The 20,103-nt window shown below is 33.9% G+C and overlaps 2 protein-coding genes across 2 annotated transcripts; one reads left to right on the top strand and one right to left on the bottom strand.

Moving 5' to 3' along the window:
* The first annotated feature begins 259 nt into the window (after positions 1-259).
* Positions 260-6,788, top strand: LOC114741441 (very-long-chain aldehyde decarbonylase CER1). The gene is made up of 10 exons (XM_028929707.1): positions 260-372; positions 474-697; positions 2,330-2,562; positions 2,699-2,918; positions 4,620-4,995; positions 5,103-5,214; positions 5,309-5,505; positions 5,972-6,073; positions 6,172-6,345; positions 6,428-6,788. Exons 1-10 carry the CDS (start codon positions 313-315, stop codon positions 6,605-6,607), a joined length of 1,878 nt encoding a protein of 625 aa, XP_028785540.1. The 5' UTR covers positions 260-312; the 3' UTR covers positions 6,608-6,788.
* A 534-nt stretch (positions 6,789-7,322) lies between these two features.
* On the bottom strand, positions 7,323-7,916 carry LOC114741426 (uncharacterized). Its single transcript, XM_028929689.1, has one exon. It carries the CDS (start codon positions 7,914-7,916, stop codon positions 7,323-7,325), a length of 594 nt encoding a protein of 197 aa, XP_028785522.1.
* Positions 7,917-20,103: the final 12,187 nt, after the last annotated feature.

Here is a 20,103-nt window from a genome sequence, read left to right as displayed (position 1 = left end):
TTTCATTATATTTTTTATTTATTATAAGGGTATATTTAAAAAAATTATATTTTTGATCTATTTATTACTTTTAACAAACTTTAATTAATTATTCGTTATTTGTAAATTAGTTAGGAACAAGGACGGGAGGGAGTATACAGCGCTATTTCTCTCAACATGGATCGTACAGATACTACCCACACAAACTTGTGCGTTTATAAATGGCTAACCGTATGCCCGACTTGGTACACAGAGCAGCAACGTTGTCTTCTACGTATCTATCTTTCTGATCTCTCGAATCATTCGACCACCTCGCCTCAGTGTTCTCCAAAAATGGCGACGAACCCAGGCATTCTGACCAATTGGCCATGGAAACCTCTCGGAGACTTTAAGGTTTCTTACATTATTTCTTTAGAGTGCGTGCGTGCGTGTGTGTGTTCAAGGTTTCCACGCAGAAATGTTTGGCTGACATGGTTTTTGTAATATGATGGAAGTGGTTGTTGCTGGCACCGTGGGTGGCACACAGCACTTACAAAATGATAACGAAGGAGGGAAATGAGAGGGACGTTGGATACTTTCTGATATTTCCATATATTTTGGTGAGGATGCTTCATGATCAGCTTTGGGTTTCTTTTTCTCGCTATCAAACTGCCAAAGGCAAAAACAGAATCGTTGACAAGAGCCTCGATTTCGAACAAGTTGATAGAGAGACCAACTGGTAATTAACCAATCATCTTCTTCTTCGTCCTTCTTAGATATATATATATATATATATATATATATATATATATATAATCTCTTGTTGCTTGGGTTTTCATCACTTATTAAGAAACGTAAAGATTAACCATAAGGATCTATCATATATATGTGTGTGTGTTTGTTGCTTTAATTTGTAGCTCACTAAATGGGTTACGGATTAAAAAAAATTAGTTAAACTTAGTTAAAAATAATAAATAGATTAAAAATATACTTTTATTTTTAAATATACCTTTATAACAAATAAGGAAAAGGATGAAAGAAAATGTGTAGGAAAATGTGATAAGAGAAAAATAATCAAGGATAACATTTAAAAAAATGTATTAAATATTAAGACAAACCCAAATTGAAATTTATAAAATGGATTATACTTCTACCCAAATTTGAAAGCTTATAAATAGAATCGGAGTTAGTAGCTTCTAGAGTTGTTCATGAATGACATTTGAATGGATTCTTAATTACTACCTGAACCCGTCTGTTAGTGAATAATAAATTTGGTGGGGTCAAATGAAAGTTCGTGCATTGTGAAAAATTTGAGCTTTTCTTAAATGAAAAAGATACTTAGCTCCAAAAAATTAATTTGAATAATTAAAAAAAATGCTGAAAGGATGTGAGTTAGAACCCAATTTAAATAGTTGTGATTGATTACAGTTTTTATCTTTTAATTTATGTATTTTTTTTGCATGATCTCTAATTCTACTAAAACAAATAATGAATTAGCAACGAAATTTTCTAATTAATGTCACTAATTGATTGGTGATGAAATTTTATCGTTAAAATGATTTGACAATGAAATTCTGTCCGTAATTCAGTATTTTTTTAGTATTATATGTGAATTTCCCACCCTCATACTCACACAGTTAATTTTAACAATATCTCTTGAAATGTGAGTCTTACATTTTCTATGTATTTTTATTTTCCCGTCCTTCTTATGTTTTGGTAATTATTACTGAAGGTCTCTATAACTCATTGCTGTGAATCCATAGGGTTCACACCTTACATACACCGTGCATGGAGCCCTCGGTTTTAAGTGTGTGTCTCCCGATCTCTATGCTTTATATTAATTTCTGCCAAACCTCGAATTAAATTAGTGTCCCATGCTCCCACGAGAGCCTTTAGCAACACGAAGATTTATTTAGTCTGTGCTTTTTTAATTACCTGAGAGAGGAAATAGATCATTATATTCCTATCTCAAAATCATGTCATTATATAGCTCTCCACCCTTTTCACATCAACAGAGACGGGATAATATTTTTTTAATTAAATGGGTGAAAACTAATGGTTTGAGATTACAAATGGGACCAAACCTAAAACCTCTTACTCATTAAAAAGCTCTCATGTCACTAGACTACGATGCTATAAAAAAAAGACATGATAATACAAAACATCTAAATTCTCCCATTGAATGGTACGAAATGCTATGAGGTTTCCACTTGATTTGAACAGTAATTCGGATTAAGTGATGTAAAAGATTTTAAATGAAGGTTAACTTTTTGAACTTTTCTACAATCACATAGACTCAGATGGAAGTTATTGTACCTAATTAGGCCAAGTTTATCCCATAATTCTTGTATTTTTTAATTGATTTTTGCAGGGATGACCTAATAGTGTTAAATGCACTTTCGTCTTACATTGTGTATATGTTGGTACCAGAGGCTTCTAATATGCCATTCTGGAGAGCGGATGGAGTGATTATCACAGCAGTTCTACATGCGGGACCTGTGGAGTTTCTGTACTACTGGTTGCACAGAGCTCTTCATCACCATTTTCTTTACTCTCGCTACCATTCTCACCACCATTCCTCCATCGTCACCGAGCCCATCACTTGTATGGATATATGTTTTCATCATCTTTAATTACTTTCTCACATCTATTTCATTCTCATCAATTCTATATGTGTGGGTATGTATATGTGTGTGAGTTATTATCATAAATATGACCTTTTTTTGGTTGGTTCGGACAGCTGTGATACACCCATTTGCAGAGCACATGGCATACTTTATGTTATTCGCAATCCCAATGTATACAACGGTGATAACAAGGACGGCATCCATAGTATCATATGCAGGTTATCTTATATACATTGACTTCATGAACAACTTGGGTCACTGCAACTTGGAGCTCATCCCTAACTCTCTCTTCACCTTCTTCCCTTTCTTAAAGTATATCATGTACACCCCCTCGTAAGTTCCTTCTCTCTCTCTCTCCCCCTCTACAATAATTGTTCTTCCAATTTGATATAAATTGAGGTTTTAGACTACCTAGAACCAGTCCAAGTAGTTTAATGAATCAAGTTTAGTCTAATCCGATCTTAAGTTAGAGCTAGACTAGACCGAACCACAAGCTGTTTTTTTTTTTCTTGGCCGAAGGTCTTATCTAAACCAAAGGTTGGGTTAGTGATTAACTTGGTCTAATTTGGTTTGTGCACACCCCTATATATATTGAAAATGTGTTTTTCGTACCTCTTATACACGATTTTATATTTTGAAATATTTGACATATAAAATAATCATAATTATTATTTTTCATGCTCATCAAAACCTAACAATTTTGAATCCCCAATCATTTAATAGTTGAATTGCAGCAGGCTAAGACTGGGGATGTTTATCATTGAGATATTGAACATATGTCTTTTCAACATTATTACTAGGAGATGTTTTTTCAAAATTAATGAGATACCTAATCATGTGCATATGGTCCTTCACATGAAAATAATTACTTTTAACAGATTGATTATTTATATTAAAACTTAAAATGTAAATCACAAAACGTACGTCTGCTACTAGACAAGATGTGCATCATGAGGATGTACATACTTCTCTTGGGAGCAGAGAGAGAAAAGACATAATTATTCTATAAAAAAAACGCAACAATCCATTAAAAACTAACACATTTGGATCAATAAAAAATAGAGAAAGACAAGTAATTAGCCTTTTCAAACTTTATTATAAGGGTGCTTTCTAGACGGCTTGGATGTCATTAAATAAAAAATATAATTGGCTCTCATCAAAACATTAGAAGGCAAGTTAGGTCTGCAGTCTGCTTCTCGACAGCCTTACGTGCACGTAGTAGTGGTACCAGCTGGGAGCTGCTGTGAAAGTGCATAGTAATTTAATTTCCAACTGCTTTGCTTTGATAATGAATCGAAATCATGTCATGTCATTTCATTATAGGGTAATTATATAAAAGCTTCGTGGGTTTATATATCCCGCATATAATATCATGTTAATTACAAAATATTAAGTGATGGGATTTATGAATTCAAGAGTTTTTCCAATTAGGTTAATATCTTGGGATTGAAAGGACTTGTATTAACCAAAAAAAAAAAATAAAGGCCCGATGTTCATGGAAAGTGCATACTCCTAAATGGCTAAATATAAAGTTTAATTTAATAGTTTTGAATTGATAATCTCATTCTTTCTTATTTCTTGATGTATTAATCATTTATTTCTTATAATACACACATCCAACACAACATACACACGTGGCAGTTCAAACCACGACATAGAGAAAGACTCATCCCTCTCCATTCCCTGGGTAGCTCTGACCCATGCTCCTTATTCAACCTCACTGCATGATTATCAACTTCTTCTCTAACTCTTTTGAATACTAATATCAATTTCCACTAGACATACTAATCTTTCTGTAATAATTTTAATCTTGATTTAATTCCACCCCTTTCCTATGTTACTTTTGGATTCCTAACTTTCATCTCGTAAAATGTTATGAATATTCTTTTATAAAATATATTGTGAAAATCACTTACAAGTTCATGTATTTTTTAGTGAACATAGCAGTATATTTCACAATAGAAGAATATAATTAACAATAATTTAGTTAATTGATCATCAGCTGATTTGATTCTTTATTTGTGTGATCGATAGGTTCCACTCTTTGCATCACACTCAATTTCGATCCAATTACAGTCTTTTCATGCCAATATATGACTACATTTATGGAACTGTGGACAAATCCACAGAGATAACATATGAAACATCATTGAAGCGAACAGAAACCTCGCCACATGTTGTGCACCTAACACACCTCACAACTCCAGATTCCATCTACCATCTTCGTTTAGGATTTGCTTCTTTAGCCTCCAAACCCCACACTTCGAAATGGTACTTCTTCTTGATGTGGCCTTTCACTCTTTGGTCTTCTATCATGACCTGCTTTTATGGCCGAACATTTGTTTTGGAGAGCAACACATTCCAAAATCTCACCGTGCAATCATGGGTTATTCCAAGATTCTTCGCACAGGTATGGACTATTATTATTAATCATTTAATTATGCAGTTCATTTTCTTTGAAAAAACAAGTTAAAGCCAATTATTTGATTGTTTAATTGATTAAAAATCCTTTTATAGTATATTTCCAAGAGCCAAAGAGAGACATTGAATCAACTGATAGAAGAAGCGATACTGGACGCAGAGTTGAGTGGGGTTAAGGTCCTGAGTCTTGGTCTTCTAAATCAGGCAAGTTTCAATTTTTTTGAAAAACTATTTAAAGCTTAATTAATTGAATATACTCTCACTCTAATTAATGACTTGAATATGTGTGGATGTAAAGAGAGAGGAGCTTAACAAATGTGGAGAGATTTACATACAAAGGTACCCCCAGCTAAAGGTGAAGATTGTGGATGGAAGTAGCTTAGTGGTTGCTATAGTTCTTAATAGCATTCCAAAACAAACAAGTCAAGTGGTTCTTTGTGGTTCTTGCACCAAGGTTTCTCTTGCTATTGCAACTGCTTTATATCAAAGAAATATCAAGGTATGTTCAATTTTACTTATATAATTGCCTAACTTTTTTTTAATGTGTAATGTTGACTCGAGCAAAAGATTTTATAATTTACTACTAGCTTCAGTCCTTAATATAGAAGCTAGTTGACTAATTTGAGTAGATTAAAGAAGTTTGTTAAGTTAGTTATTTGTAATAAATAGGTGTTGTCATTCCTAAAATACCCTTGCTAATAATGTGTATTGACCAAAATTACCATTTGATGAAACCTTTAACATGTACAACTATTACAAGGATTACTTTAGGCAAAATGAATAAATACAAAGATAGAATGGATTGAGATTTTATATTTAGGACCAAATTGAAAATCAAACTAGCTCTTATATTAAGAATTGGAGGTAGTATATTGGAGGCAACAATCCACTCATCTTAGCTAAATCTAAACTTAATATATATGTCATATAATCAGGATCTGAAATTAATCAGTTCTTTCCTACAGGTAATAACAACATGCAAAGACAGCTTTGAGAATCATCAATTAAGGATAAGCAGACCTGAGTTGAGAAAGAATTTGGTCCATTCGACATCGGACACTGCAAAAGTAATTAAACTCATTTTTGAACCTAACATCATCGCACTCCTCAATTATTGATATGGTAATCTAACATCAGTATAATATTATGTTGCAAATTGATTCAGATATGGTTAGTAGGCGAGAAATGGAAGGCGAATCAACAAATGAAAGCACCAAAAGGATCGTTGTTCATACCATTGACCCAATTACCTCTAAAGGAATTGCGCAAAGACTGTTTTTATCTCACCACACCTGCTGTGATAGCTCCCTCTTCTTTTCAAAATTTACACTCTTGTGAGGTCAGTTACCCACACACAACACTTTTTTTTGGGGGTTTCTAAGGAAGAAGTGAATTAATAAGTTCCACTATATATGTCACAGAACTGGTTGCCAAGAAGGGTGATGAGTGCATGGCGTATTGCTGGAATATTGCATGGCTTGAAGGGTTGGGACGTAAATGAGTGCGGAGAAGTGATGTTCAATGTTGAGAAAATATGGCAGGCGAGTCTTGAACTAGGGTTCCGGCCACTGCCACAGAAGATTCCGTTCATTGAATCCTAATCAACTAAATCATATCAAGACAGATCCTCTTAGTTTCATGTTTTGCTCGCTCTGGCCCAAGTTGGCCGGAGAAGATGATCTGAATCATTTCAATTATTCTCGTCATCTTTTGTTCGATTTCTGTTACGTTATGTCGTGAGACTGTAATTTTTGTCGTTTCATTTTTATTTGAACTCTTAAACTATATGCTTATATATATATATATATATATATATATATAGTGTCATGATATAGAAATGTGAAGGTACGTGTTATGCTATGTTGGCGCCGATCCGATCTTTATTCTATTTTCAAAGGCTTGCCACAATTGTCCTTCCGCTGCACCTTGGTTTGTCATAGATTCATTACTACTCCTTCGTTCCTTTTTATAAACCATAAATTCAACAAAATATTGTGTAATTTTAGTACTTATTGGTTCATGAAATTTAATTTTCATCAATCTAAATCCCTAAAACTTCACAATCGCGCATAATTGGTTTGCATGGTGTTATTTTTCTTTTTCTTTTTTTGATAAAGAGGGAAAATAAAACTATTCATCTACATTACAAGAAGTAAAATCAAAAGCATCTGTTGAACTTAAAAGGTGGAGTCCAACCGGAAGGGATAGAGCTCTCTTAGCAAGGTTGTCAGCTTCAGTGTTGTTCTCCCTCCTTGAATGATTGACTTCCACAAGCCATTCTCTCTGAAGCAAGTTCTGACAATTCTGAATCAATTCCTAGTTCTCATGAAGTTCTGGTGCACCATCATTTATAAGCCTGACTACTTCTAAAGAATCACTAAGTAACAAAACTTTTCTGTGACCCCTGTCCCATGCACGCTTGAGCCCAATAAGGCACGCCCACAGCTCCGCAACCAAAGGGTCACCGTTTATCATACTGAACATAAAAGCTTCTTGAATTTGATGATCTGTGTTACGAATAGTTCCTCCACAACTTGCCTTCCCAGTCCTCTGCGAGAAGGCTCCATCCACCTGGACAGTAATGGTATCATTGTCTATCCTTTTGGTATTCCTTTCCTCATGAACAGCAGCACCACTAATATTGACCCTTTGTAGTTGAACTTTGGCCTTGTTGAAGCTTGACACGATTGCTCGAGCTTTGCTAATAAGTTCGTGAGTGTGGGTCAAATTGTTTTCAAACACTCTCTCATTCCTTCGTTTCCAAAGGAGCCAGCAGATAACCACAAAGACCTCCCTCCAGGGGCCATGACCATCCCCATTTTGATTCCTTAAGTTTATGCAGCACCAGTCTTTAAGATTGCACCCAAAGAATCTGGCTTCCATACTAGGCTTTATAACCGAAAGCCACATGGCTTTAGTCTCTGGACAGTCTCGAAGTATATGAAGCGAGTCTTCTATTCCATGTTGACACCATATACACTCAGGCTCAACATTAATTCCTCTTCTAATACAAGCTTCATTAGTCAATAGCTTGTTATGTAAGGTAAGCTACATAAAAGTTTTACAGCGTTGCGGGGTATTGAGTCTCCAAATCTTATTCCAGTAAGATTGAGTCGTATCTGTGTCTCTACTGAAAACTTTGTAGGCTGACTTGACCGAAAAATTTCCATGTTTCTCGTGATTCCACCGAATGTCTTGAGTCCTCTTCTATTAACCACTCTCTAGGAGTTTTGAACCACATGTTCCCAGCTTTCTTTAAGACCTTTCTAGAGGCACGAGCCAGGTTTAAAGAGATCAATCTTAGGAAATAAATCATCTCCACATTGATATTTAGTCCGAATGACTTTCACCCACAAAGCATCTTTATTTTTCATGAGACCCCATCCAGCTTTCATCATAAAAGCTTGATTCTAAAGCCTCATATGACGTAGTCCCAAGCCTCCTTTGTTTTTCTCCTTACAGACTTCATTCTAGGCCACAAGATGGACCCTCTTCTTCTCATTGCAAGAACCCCAAAGGAAATTTCTTGCATGTTTATCCAAATCATCACATGTGTGAGCAAGCAAAGCACAAGTTTGCATGGGGTAGGTCGGGATAGCTTGTACCACAGCTTTACTAAGAGTATGGCGACCAGCAAAAGAAATTGCATTAGCTTTCCAATTACTCAATCTCATCTTGACTTTATCTACTACAAATTGATACGTACTCCTTTTGACCCGTTCATGATGAAGGGGAACTCCTAAGTATTTCCCAAGATCAGACGTGCTAAGAAAACCGAGCTCCTCACTAAGTTGGGCAGTACGAGTATGATTCATATTACTAGAGAAAAACACTCTCGTCTTACTTTGGCTTACTTTCTGCCCTGAAGCACTGCAAAAAACATCTAGACACTTCTTAATCACAACAACTTGATCTATGGAAGCCTCAGCAAAGAGGATAAGATCATCAGTAAAGAAAAGGTGTGATAAAGGAGGACCATTTTTTGGTAAGTTTTATTGGTCTCCAGTTTTTATGTTGAATTTCTTCCTGAATCAGGTGAGCCAGTTTCTCAATGCAAATGACAAATAAATAAGGGGATAATGGGTCACCTTGGCGTATACCTCTAGATGGCGAGAATTCCTTAGTTTGCTACCTTCCCAAAGAATTTGCATTTTCGGAGAAGAGATACAATGACTGACAACATTAAGGAGCTCTGGAGGGACATTAATCTCTTTCAAGCAATTAATAATAAACTCCCATCGAAGCCTATCATAAGCCTTTTCAAGATCGATTTTGATTGCCATAAATCCTCTTTTGCCTTTCATAGTTCTCATGGAGTGTATTACTTCCTGCGCAATCATCACATTATCTGAACCCATTCTTCCAGGAACAAACCCAATCTATGGTGTTATTTTTCTTTTACATAAAGACTAATCTTGCATGGTTATGAAATTCGATAACAATTAAATTTCATAAATTAAATTGATAATTGAGACAAATTTGAGGAACTAAAAATTTTAATGACCCTTTTTTTTCACAAAAAAAAAACCTAATTCTGGACCATACAATACTTTAATTTGTGTCATTGTGCGTGTATTTAAACAAAAACACACCGGCTTATGTTTAAGTAGATCATAGATGGGGGGCTTCATGAGCATAAGCCCACATAGGAAAAAAGACTTGTGGGCCCAGCTGCTGCAGGTTGGGCCGTCCTTTATCTGAAGAAACTACTAATCTTACCCAAAAAAAAGAGGGAATCAAACGATAGGGCCCGCTTTCATTTGTTTTTTCCAGGGCTTTAAATTAAACCTTGACCACGGCAACAAAAGTGAACTGCCAGACAACTTGTTAGGTGATCGTCACCCATGATTTGACTAAAGATTTATCGATAATCAAAACTAAATGAAAATTCAAAATATATATGGTGTAAATTAGCAACTTGTTATATGATTCACCAAGTTAGTACAACTACTTTTCAACCTTGTTGTTTCCGAAATTAAATGCCTTGATTTATGTACAAAATAGTAGTTCACAGCATAAAATCTGATATTACCTCCGATTTTTTTTTTTAATAAGAAACAATCTTTCTCCGAGTATAAAAAACAAATTGTTTTTGTCTAAACTTTTAAGGGTTGTTCAGACTTTAAACAAATAGCATTTGGGGAAATAATTCTCATCATATAGCATTTGACGAATTTCTTTTACTGTTTACAGGGTATTAGTAAAAAAACTGATCTTTTTCTCAAGATTTGCAAATTACAAATCAGTACTCGTATCTCAATACTATTGGGATTTCCCCTTAATTTTTGTGTGTGGAAGTATTAGCATTTAGTTTTCTTACCGAAAATATTTGCATAATTTTTCTTCTTTTTCGCCAAATATGCTTATATGCATAACTTTTTTTCAATTAATAACTTTTTATATAAAAAATTTTAATTTATATGTAACAATAATATTGTTTGGCAAAAATATGCATTTAATCCTTTAACGTTATATATTTAGTTTCTTAACTTAAAAAAGTTCTACCTCCGATCCTTAATATAAAAGCTAGTTTGACATTTAATTTGATTCTAAATATAAGATTCCAATCCACTTTATCTTTCATATTTATTTATTTTTTTGAAGTAATCCCTATAGTATTTATACATGTTAAATATTTTATCAAATGATAGTTCTAACAAATACATATTATTAGCAATGGTATTTTAAGAAAAATAACACATATTTATTACAAAGGGTTAATATATATAATCTTTGGTCTTTCAAATTTGCCCTCATTTTGGTTTTGGTCCTTTTAGGGACAAAATAGTCCAGATTTTTATTGAATTATAAAGACTAATATTTTAAATGAAAAGAAACTTGAACAACCAAAACTTATGATTTAAAATTTGAGGGATAAAAACCAAAATAAGAGTAAACTTAAAGGACTAAATATTGTATCAACCCTATTACAAATTACAAACTTAACAAACTTTTTAATTTACTCAAATTAGTCAACTAGCTATCATATTAAGAATATGAGGTATAGAATATTTTTAGTTCTTTTACTCTAAAATCATTAATCTTAAATAATAATTTTTTAATAGTTATGGTTATTTCAAAAATTAAACTTTACATGTCAGCATTGAAAAATATTTCATTAATCAAAAGTGGCTTTTGAAAAACAGAAAAGCGCAGTCCTAACTCTTAAGTTCAAGACCTTTTGCTGGCAAAAAAAAAAAAGAGAATTATAATAAAGTTCTAAAAAAGGAAAACAATTACTAAAAATCTCAATAACAACCTAAGTAGTTTATAATGACACGTTTCAAAGTAGAGAATAACAACTATTAAAATTTGTTTTGTAATTATTTTTTTAGGACTTCATTGTAATTTTCTCAAAAACAAAAAAGACAGAGACTTTATTCAAACAAACATGTTCATGGTTTTTTGTTCTTAAATATTTTTCCAAGAAAACTAATATTCTAAATTACTAAGCACCCCAATTTTACTCAAAGTCATTTTAAAATAGGAAAATGACAAAATATACCTATATAATTTTAGAAGGACATGCTGATTACTCTTATAATAATTTTGACTTTTTTTTAATAGTTTTGACATGGTTTTGACCATTTTTGCAACATTGGCCAAATGTTAACTTTGGTTGTTGCATTTTTTTTAAGGAAAACCATTTTGTGAGCATCTATTTTTTTCTCAATTTTTAATTTTAAATTAATACTTATATTTTTTTTTCTTAATCAAATATTTTTAATTTTTCTCATTTAGCATTGTTAGTTTCTATATAAAAACTAACGGTAATAACAATAATAGAGCAAAGTGAGAAAGGCAAATAGTAATGATAGCTTTTTATTGTATTTATATTTAGTTTTCGGTAATATCTTAAATAGAATTATTTTCAATATAAAAATTTTATGCTTAAAATGCATTAAATACTCAGCATAGACTCATCAAGCTGACTAAGATGAGCAGATCGAAAAGCATCGCCATGAACTCGTCATAAAATAATAATAATAATAATAATAATAATAATAATAATAATAATAATAATTTAATTTTGTGAGGAACTCCTAGCTTCCAAAATTAGTATTCACTATTCGTCGTCTTTACACAGTCCACTTCAAAGTTCAAACTAATTTAAATGATAAGCTTTCCCAATTTCTATTATTATTTTCCAAAATGTCTTCCAATCAAAACAAAAAAAAATAACACCACCTCTCATGTTTAATATGAAAGTTAATTAGGATGTTGGATTTGACCCTAAATATAATGTCTCAATTCACTTTATCACTCATATTTATTATTTTTTTTAAATTTTCCTATTAATTACACATGTTAAAAAAGTTTCTATCAAGATAGTTTTAATACAAATGATTTAGGAGAATATTTTTAAAAAACCAATACACGTTTTTGACAAATAATTAATTTAAATAACTTCCTTAATCTATCTAAATTAAATAGGTCTTATCGCTCAATCAGAAAATTAAAAAACAATACTTATTTTTGGTAAGTTAATTCCGCTTCAATGTGTTTTTTCCCCAATTCTTTTAATGTAAATTCAACTTCAATTGAAATTCAAAGCCATATAAAAAGTCAATAATAAAACTACATAGAGCCAGGCCTTTCTTTTTTGGGCCATATAAAGCCCAATACTTTATTTTTTGGACCTCTTAAAGGCCCAAGATTACTAGCCTAATTGACTACACGCGATTAATCTTAATCCTGATTCTGGCCTCCAAAGAAAAGGCCCAAAACAAGGGGGAAAAAAACCTACAGCTATTTCTGGATCCTCGTTCCCGTCCACCGCCAAATTCGAATCCACGATGTCACACAATATTCCTCCCGAGGCTGTCCACCGTCACACGCCGGACATAAGAGCAAAACGCCCTCGCCGGCAAGCCACAGACTCCAATGGCGGTATTCCTTTTATTCCTTCGTTCGCAGAGATTGGCGTTCCCTTATTACCAGTCCCGATTTTATATCCCGCCATTTAGACCGATGTTTTGGTTCCAGAAACCAACTCCTCCTCTTCAAAATTTTCCGTCGAAAAGAGCGCAAACAATCAGTTTGTAAAAGTGGATCTCATTTCGAAGAAAGCTATTCACTGCGTTTGGATAACGACCGATTCGATTTGCTTCACACAGTGAAAAGTCCTCCCATTGATCTCTTCAAGAAGACAGAAGTGGTGGGTACAAGCAATGGTTTAGTATGTCTTGCTGACAATCGACATCACAGGTTCATTCTCTGGAACCCAAGTGTTCGAAGATATTTATTGCTTCCCAAACTCTTGATAATAGCAAAATCCTATTTAGGGTTTGATTATGATCATAAGAGCAAAGATTTCAAGGTTGTCATTCTTGTTCAGCATAGGCAGCTTGATTCAGCCTGGGTTTTCTCATACGCCACATGGTCATGGAAGCGAGTTACTAATAGGACTCGCTCGTCCTTTATGCTTGGTTAAGGACAAATCCCAAGTGTTCATCAATGGCGTGTTTCATTGGATTGCCTGGCACATGGAAGGACTTTAACCCTTTGTACTTACATTTGATCCGGCAAATGAAGTGTTTGGCCAAATATATCTGCCCCAGAATATTGCAAGATTTTATGGTTCCAATTTTATAGTGGCAACAGGGGACTCACTTGCTGTGTTACACTCACGTAAAGTAATATTAGAAGAAGAGTTAAGTATATCTAAAGTATCATGGTTGTGGGTTATGAAACAATATGGTGTTTATGAGTCATGGACAAATGTATTTACATAAAGAGATCTTTATTATCCAATTACTCCAAGAGATGTGTTAGCAATAAGGAAGAACAGGGATTTTTATAAAACGAGGTTTTATAAATAGGACTAGAGGTAGTAACTAAGAACCAGTTTATCTTCCTCTTTTAGTGTAATATCCTTGTTCTTCCTTATGGCTAACACATCTCTTGGAGTAATTGGATAATAAAGATCTCCTGATGTAAATACATTTGTCCATGTAATTAGGACCAGAAGTAGTAACTAAGAACCAGTTCTACATATGAAGTTTTATAATTAGGATCGGAGGTAATACAATCCAACAACTAAAATAACGGATGTCTTAGAAGTTACACTCAAGGGAGTTAAGGAAGTTTTTGTTGGTTATGATGCAGAAAGCTTGTGTCTAATAGAGAAAGCATAGCATGTTCAATCATGCTAACACCAAAGATGCAGCAAATGTTTGACAATATCCCAAGAAGCCTATGGATAAATGGTTAAATTCCATACTATGATATAAAGGAATAACTTCTCTGCAGCAGTATACCAGGTTTTCTTTGTTTCAACCGTACGATTCTTTCTTGAGATTTCAATGCCAAAGTATACTTATGAGTTAGTGCTTTAGTAATTAATTGTATTGCCTAAGATAGTGGTTTTGTTTTATTTAAGCTCTTTTATTTTCAAATACTCATTGCCTTAGAAGAGTCAAGAAGATTGAATCTGACTACGATCAAAATCCTAAGGGCCACTGGTATGAGGAAACTGACTATCCCAACTCTTGATTTTGAGGATCTGCTACTTTCCAAGCTGTTATACGTATTGACTTGGAACAAAAACAGAGAGATATTTGCAATTTTATGTACATATATGATGAAAATTTTCCATGCAAACATTATTAACCGGCGATTATTTAGGTTAAGGTACATCTAATATCTCAAAGCATTTTCTCAAGTGTATCTAGTAGTCTAAAGTATTCTGTGATGCATCCGATATTCAAGAGTATTTTTTTAAGTACTAAAGTATTTTTTTTGATGCATCCAGCAACCTAATGTATTTTTTAGGTGTGTTCAACACCCTAAAATATTTTAGGATACTTCAGGATATTAGATACAATACAAAATATTTTACGGTGCTAAAAATTATTTTAGAGTGTTGAATGCACTTTAATCCAGATATCTATCTATTCTCTTTAAAGGCCTGTGAATTTTGATTTTAAATCGGATCCTAGGTTATCCGTCTCGTTCCTTCTGTGCAGGTTTGTTTGAGTATATATGGAAATTTTCTTTACAGCATTTGATGTTTAATAATGTCATTCTTTGCATCACCTCAACTTATTTTGAAGCACTAAAAAATGATAACATATATTTATATTTATTTATGTGAATCCTGCCATTTACTTAAGCCATATATGTCATTCTTTAGACTTTTGTAATATTCCCATACTGAACGGCGCCAATAATGCAATCAAAGATTAAGGAATCACCACACATATCTAGCAAGTACTTAGTATATAGTAAAAGCTGTGATCCTCAAAATAAAAATCATTTCTTGAGTAGAAGCCGTGTGCTGGTCATGTTATGTTTTTGTCATAGAACATATATTAAGCAATAAGCATGGATGCTATGGGAAAGGTATTTTTTTTTTTTCAATCTTCGACTTTGTTGTGGAAGGGTTATAATTTATTTAGTGATGGATTTTGGTTGTGAAATAGGATCCCATGCATACTGCTGATCCATGTTACTTGCATGTTCTCTATATGAAAATAAAAATAAATTGTTAATTAGTGAAACTGTCACTAGCTAAGTGGTTGGTCACCCGGTAACTGATCAAAGTGGTTTGTTAAAATAATATTTTAGTCTTTTGTATTGGTAAGAAATAACAATAGTCTCTTGACAATTTTTTTTTGCCAACGAGAGGAAAATTCCATTACCAAAAACCAACAAGAGTTATAAAGTGTCTAACAGAAAACCAACTAAAACCCAAAAAAAAAACACATAATATAAAATAGGGTTAATGGTTAAAAATACATATGAAAATATATCAAAAGTTTATCTAATATCATGAATTTTTTTTGGCTTAAATCTATCAATCTAATTTCAAAAAGATCTCAACAATATGAGGTGCACAATGTCCATTACCTTTGTAGGTAGTGGGACTCGCGTTATTTTCAAGAAAAGGACCATAGTACTCCTAATTAAAACAAAAAAGTTAAGAGTAAAAAAAATACCAACTGTTTATTAAATACTATATAATTTTTAATGAAAGTACTAAAATATCATCAATTTCAAAGGTTTATTACATTAGAGCGCGTTAGAAATTATTAATTATAATAAATTTTTATATACTGGATTTTTATAATTAAAAAAATTAGTAATATTTTTTAATAAATTTTTTTCAGCCAATTTTTTCCTTCTTTGCAAAAACCACTCTATACAAAGAAAATTCATGATGTTAGGTGAGCTTTCAGTATATTTTTATGAGTATTTTTTTACCTTTAATTCTATTAAATACACATAACAAGACTAGCATCCCAACCTGAACGAACAGCCTCCCCGCCCAAAGCAACGGAGGTCTCCCCACCTCATCGACCAAGCGCGACGGCTCCAATAAAGTCTTAGCAACCCAATCAGCCATCAAATTTGCTTCTATAGGAATCCATACATAAGAATGGTTCCTAATTAATTTTTGAGACTAAAGCATTCCCAAAGAGAGTGAGACACCTCCAATGAGGCGGAGGAATATCACTACCCAGACAATTAATCAACACCTTACTATCATATTCATATTGCACATCCTCCAACTGGTTCTCAACAACACCAATACATTCTGCCATAAAACTGAGTCAGCAGTGATTACTGTTGCACTATTTGAATCCCTTGCAAGAAAGACAACCGCTGCCTTGCCATTATTGGAATCAAATGAACAGTCAAAAGTATTACCTTTCCGAATTGTCCATCCTTTTTGACTGTTAGAATGTACCGCTGCCAATAAATTATGGTTGGAGTGATATTGTTTGGCTTAGGATTGATATTTTTATAAATGAAAGCATTTTGACTTTTCCAAATACTATCTCTTATTCTTCATATAGGAGTTACTTAACTAATTTGAGTAGATTTTTCTAAAGTATCTATTTAATCATGAATACCTTCACATGTGTAATCAGAATGATTATAAAATTAGAAAACAAAATAGATTGAAGTCTTATATTTAGAATTAAATTTAATTTTTAACTAGTTTTTATATTAAGAATCAGGAGACAGTATACCACAAGATTGCTGCAAGCAACGCACCCTTATTCCGGTTAAGCTCGCAAAAACACCCCATTAAGTACCATGCATTCAGATCACTGTTAATATATTTATCCATATTAAAGGAGAGAGAACTTCCAAACCAAACCACTTTTACCTAATCACAGCACAGTTCCTCCTATGAAAGGTAGTTAAAGCATTTGATGCCACTCTTCACAAGAAGTTTCTCACTTTATAAGGAACTCTAATCTTCCAGATTTCCTTCCATAGGTTCCTATGAGCAAAAGACGATGATCTTGGCGTGCATGAATTCAAATCTTTCAAGCACATTGGATTTGGCAATTTTATAACCCCCTTCACCTCATAATTTCCCTTCATCATCTCATAAATTCAAATCTCGACATTTATTTCACTACAAGAAAATGTTGAAGTAGCAGCGGAACATTTCTAGCGATTCAACTAAACCGCTAGAAATTCCAAATATTTCTAGCGGTTTCTATAAAAAGCGCTGCAAAATACAGACGGTTTGACCATTGCCCGCACATTTCTAGCGGTTACCACCTAACCGCTAGAAAATTAGAGCTAGAAAATTCCCCGGCTTTGGCGGGAACTTGGCGCCAAATTTGTAACGTTTACTTTCTAGCGGTTCAGGCCAATAAACCGCTAGACACCGAAAAATTCTAGCGGTTGATGCATGAACCGGTAGAAATATTTTTCATTCCCCAAGGAGTTTACAAATTTCTAGCGGTTCGGTCGAGAACCGCTAGAAATTCTGGCGGTTCGGTCCAGAACCGCAAGCACTTTCTAGCGGTTCTAGACCGAACCGCTAGAACTTTCTAGAAATTGCTAGCGGTTTGGACCGAACCGCTAGCCAATTCCCGAGGCACATGTGACCGTTGGGAATTCCTAGCGGTTCGGCCCAAAACCGCTAGAAATTTCTAGCGGTTTGGACCGAACCGCTAGGAATTCTCGGTCTATATATACCCCCCCACACTCTCACTTCTTCAATCGTTCTGGAAGCGAAGCTCTGCTGAATTTTCTCCACAAACATATTCGAGTTCTGATTCAGTTGCAGATCCTTATTTTCAGGTAAAAATAGTAATTTATTGATAAATACTTTTTATTTTATGTTTTATTTTATTTATTTTATTATGTTGTAGCTTATAAATAATTTTTCTTTTTATTTCATTTATAAATAATTACTATTTGTTGTTATTAGGATGACTCGTCGACACGGGAAAGACCCAGTTGATCCTGAGAGAGCTGGACCCAGTGAGGTTCATCATGATGCTGGTGAGCCATTCCCCAGCATTCATGACTACGATCTTAGCGAGGAGGATATCCTCAGTTTTATGGAGCAGGATGATGTTGAGCGGACTGAGGAGGCTCATTTTACTGGGATGAGCAACCCCATGCTGATGCTGATGCTGCTGACGAGGAGGAGGAGGAGGAGCAGGATCAGGGGAATGAGTATCCCCAGGCTGCGCAGCGTCCTGCTCCGAGACGTCAGGCTGGTTATGAGGTGGAATTTGTCGGTAAGTATTTATTTAACTTTTTAAAGTTTTGATCAGTATTTAATTTATATAGAAATTGTATTAATTTATTGATATATAATTTATTTCTTAATTAAATTTTGCAGACACTGAGGGGAACAGGTCCTATCGGAGGCTGACAGCCAGAGAGCTGTCTATGATGACGAGCGGACGAGTGGTTGTGCCGCTCAATGAGTTGGGCAACCGACGAAGAAAGGTGGCCAGTTGTACAACAAGTACGTGCGCCTCCTTGGTCAGCAGTGGACGCTGTTCCCCATCTACGTGCAGGACTGGAAGAAGATCACCTCAGACAAGAAGCAGCAAGGCTGGGAAATGATGAAGGTAATATAAAATTGTTATTTATAATTTTTTTTAATTTAAATAAATGATTATATATTTTGTTTTCAAATAATTTAATTGTTTGATTATAATTTTTTATTTATTTAATTTGTTTGTTATTTATAATATTTTTAAAAGTAGTTAAATGAATATATATTTTTATTTAAATTATTTAAAAGTAGTTAAATGAAAATAATTTGTTATTGATTTCATTAATTTATTACTTATAATAATTTTAAATTTAGTTGAGTAAAATATTTTTCATTTAAATTACTTAATTGTTTAATTATTATTTGTTTTTGATTAATTTATATTTTATTTATAATATTCTTAAATTAGTTAAAAACTAATTATTTGTTTTTTATTATTGAAATTGCTTAATTATTTGTTTAAATTTGTTATTTAGTTAATTTATTATTTTAATCATAGAGTAAATTTATTCTGGGGAGGAGTTGAGGGCTGACACGATCAAGAGGCTGGGATGGCATGGAAGAACAGGAGGCCGACCTGTGGAGGGAGAAGAAAGGTGACGGGACGAGGCCCCTCCAGGAGATACTGGCAGATGTACCTGGTGGAGTCCCGGACCAAGACTGGTCCAGTTACGTCTATTTTAGGATGACGGCTGACCAGATGGTATGATAATATTGTATTAATTATAATTTCTTTATTTTTTATCCGACTTGACTCATTTAATTTAAATTTTTTTACATTTTGCTTCAGGCTCTTTCTAGGAGAAATGCTGGGAGCGTCAGGCATCAGACGATACGTCATAGGGCTGGATCCAGGAGCTTTGCGATCACTTATGACGAGATTGTGAGTACTTGAAATAAATTTATTAAATATGTATATGTATTTAATTTGTAACTAATTATTTCTTTGATTTCATTTACAGAGGGAAAAGACGCAGCAGGAGCGGGATACACGCCCACTTATGGCGAGATGTGGCCGATGGTGTATAGACCCCGAGACGGGCGTGCGTCGGATGAGGTTGAGGAGATAGCGGTAAGTAATAAATTAAATATTAATATAATAATATCACAGTGTAGATCATTTATATATAATTAACTTCTTTATATTAATTTTGGTAGGCACGGAGACTCAGGTCGATTCCGAGTTGCGTGAGTCTCAGGGGTCTGCCTTGGATCCCACCGCCTCACTTTTAGCGGGTCGTGGCCGGCCGCAGCACCCTGGTCGAGTTAGCGGGCTTGGACTTGGACCTACACGACTAGGTTGCCCCGCTCAAGTGGCGCTGGCCCTTCATTACT

This window comes from Neltuma alba, unplaced genomic scaffold (assembly GCF_004799145.2).
Source record: "Neltuma alba isolate B1F8T4 unplaced genomic scaffold, ASM479914v2 tig00003392_pilon, whole genome shotgun sequence".
NCBI lineage: Eukaryota > Viridiplantae > Streptophyta > Magnoliopsida > Fabales > Fabaceae > Neltuma > Neltuma alba.
This window is presented reverse-complemented; position numbering and strand designations above follow the sequence as displayed.

What these genes read in the sequence shown, in the direction of transcription:
- LOC114741441 (XM_028929707.1), top strand. Translation starts at nt 313, where the DNA reads ATGGCGACGAACCCAGGCATTCTGACCAATTGGCCATGGAAACCTCTC. An exon ending in GTTGATAGAGAGACCAACTG is followed by an intron (nt 698 to 2,329) that starts GTAATTAACCAA and finishes TGATTTTTGCAG; the next exon opens with GGATGACCTAATAGTGTTAA. An exon ending in AAAATTTACACTCTTGTGAG is followed by an intron (nt 6,346 to 6,427) that starts GTCAGTTACCCA and finishes TATATGTCACAG; the next exon opens with AACTGGTTGCCAAGAAGGGT.
- LOC114741426 (XM_028929689.1), bottom strand. Translation starts at nt 7,916, where the DNA reads ATGTGGCTTTCGGTTATAAAGCCTAGTATGGAAGCCAGATTCTTTGGG.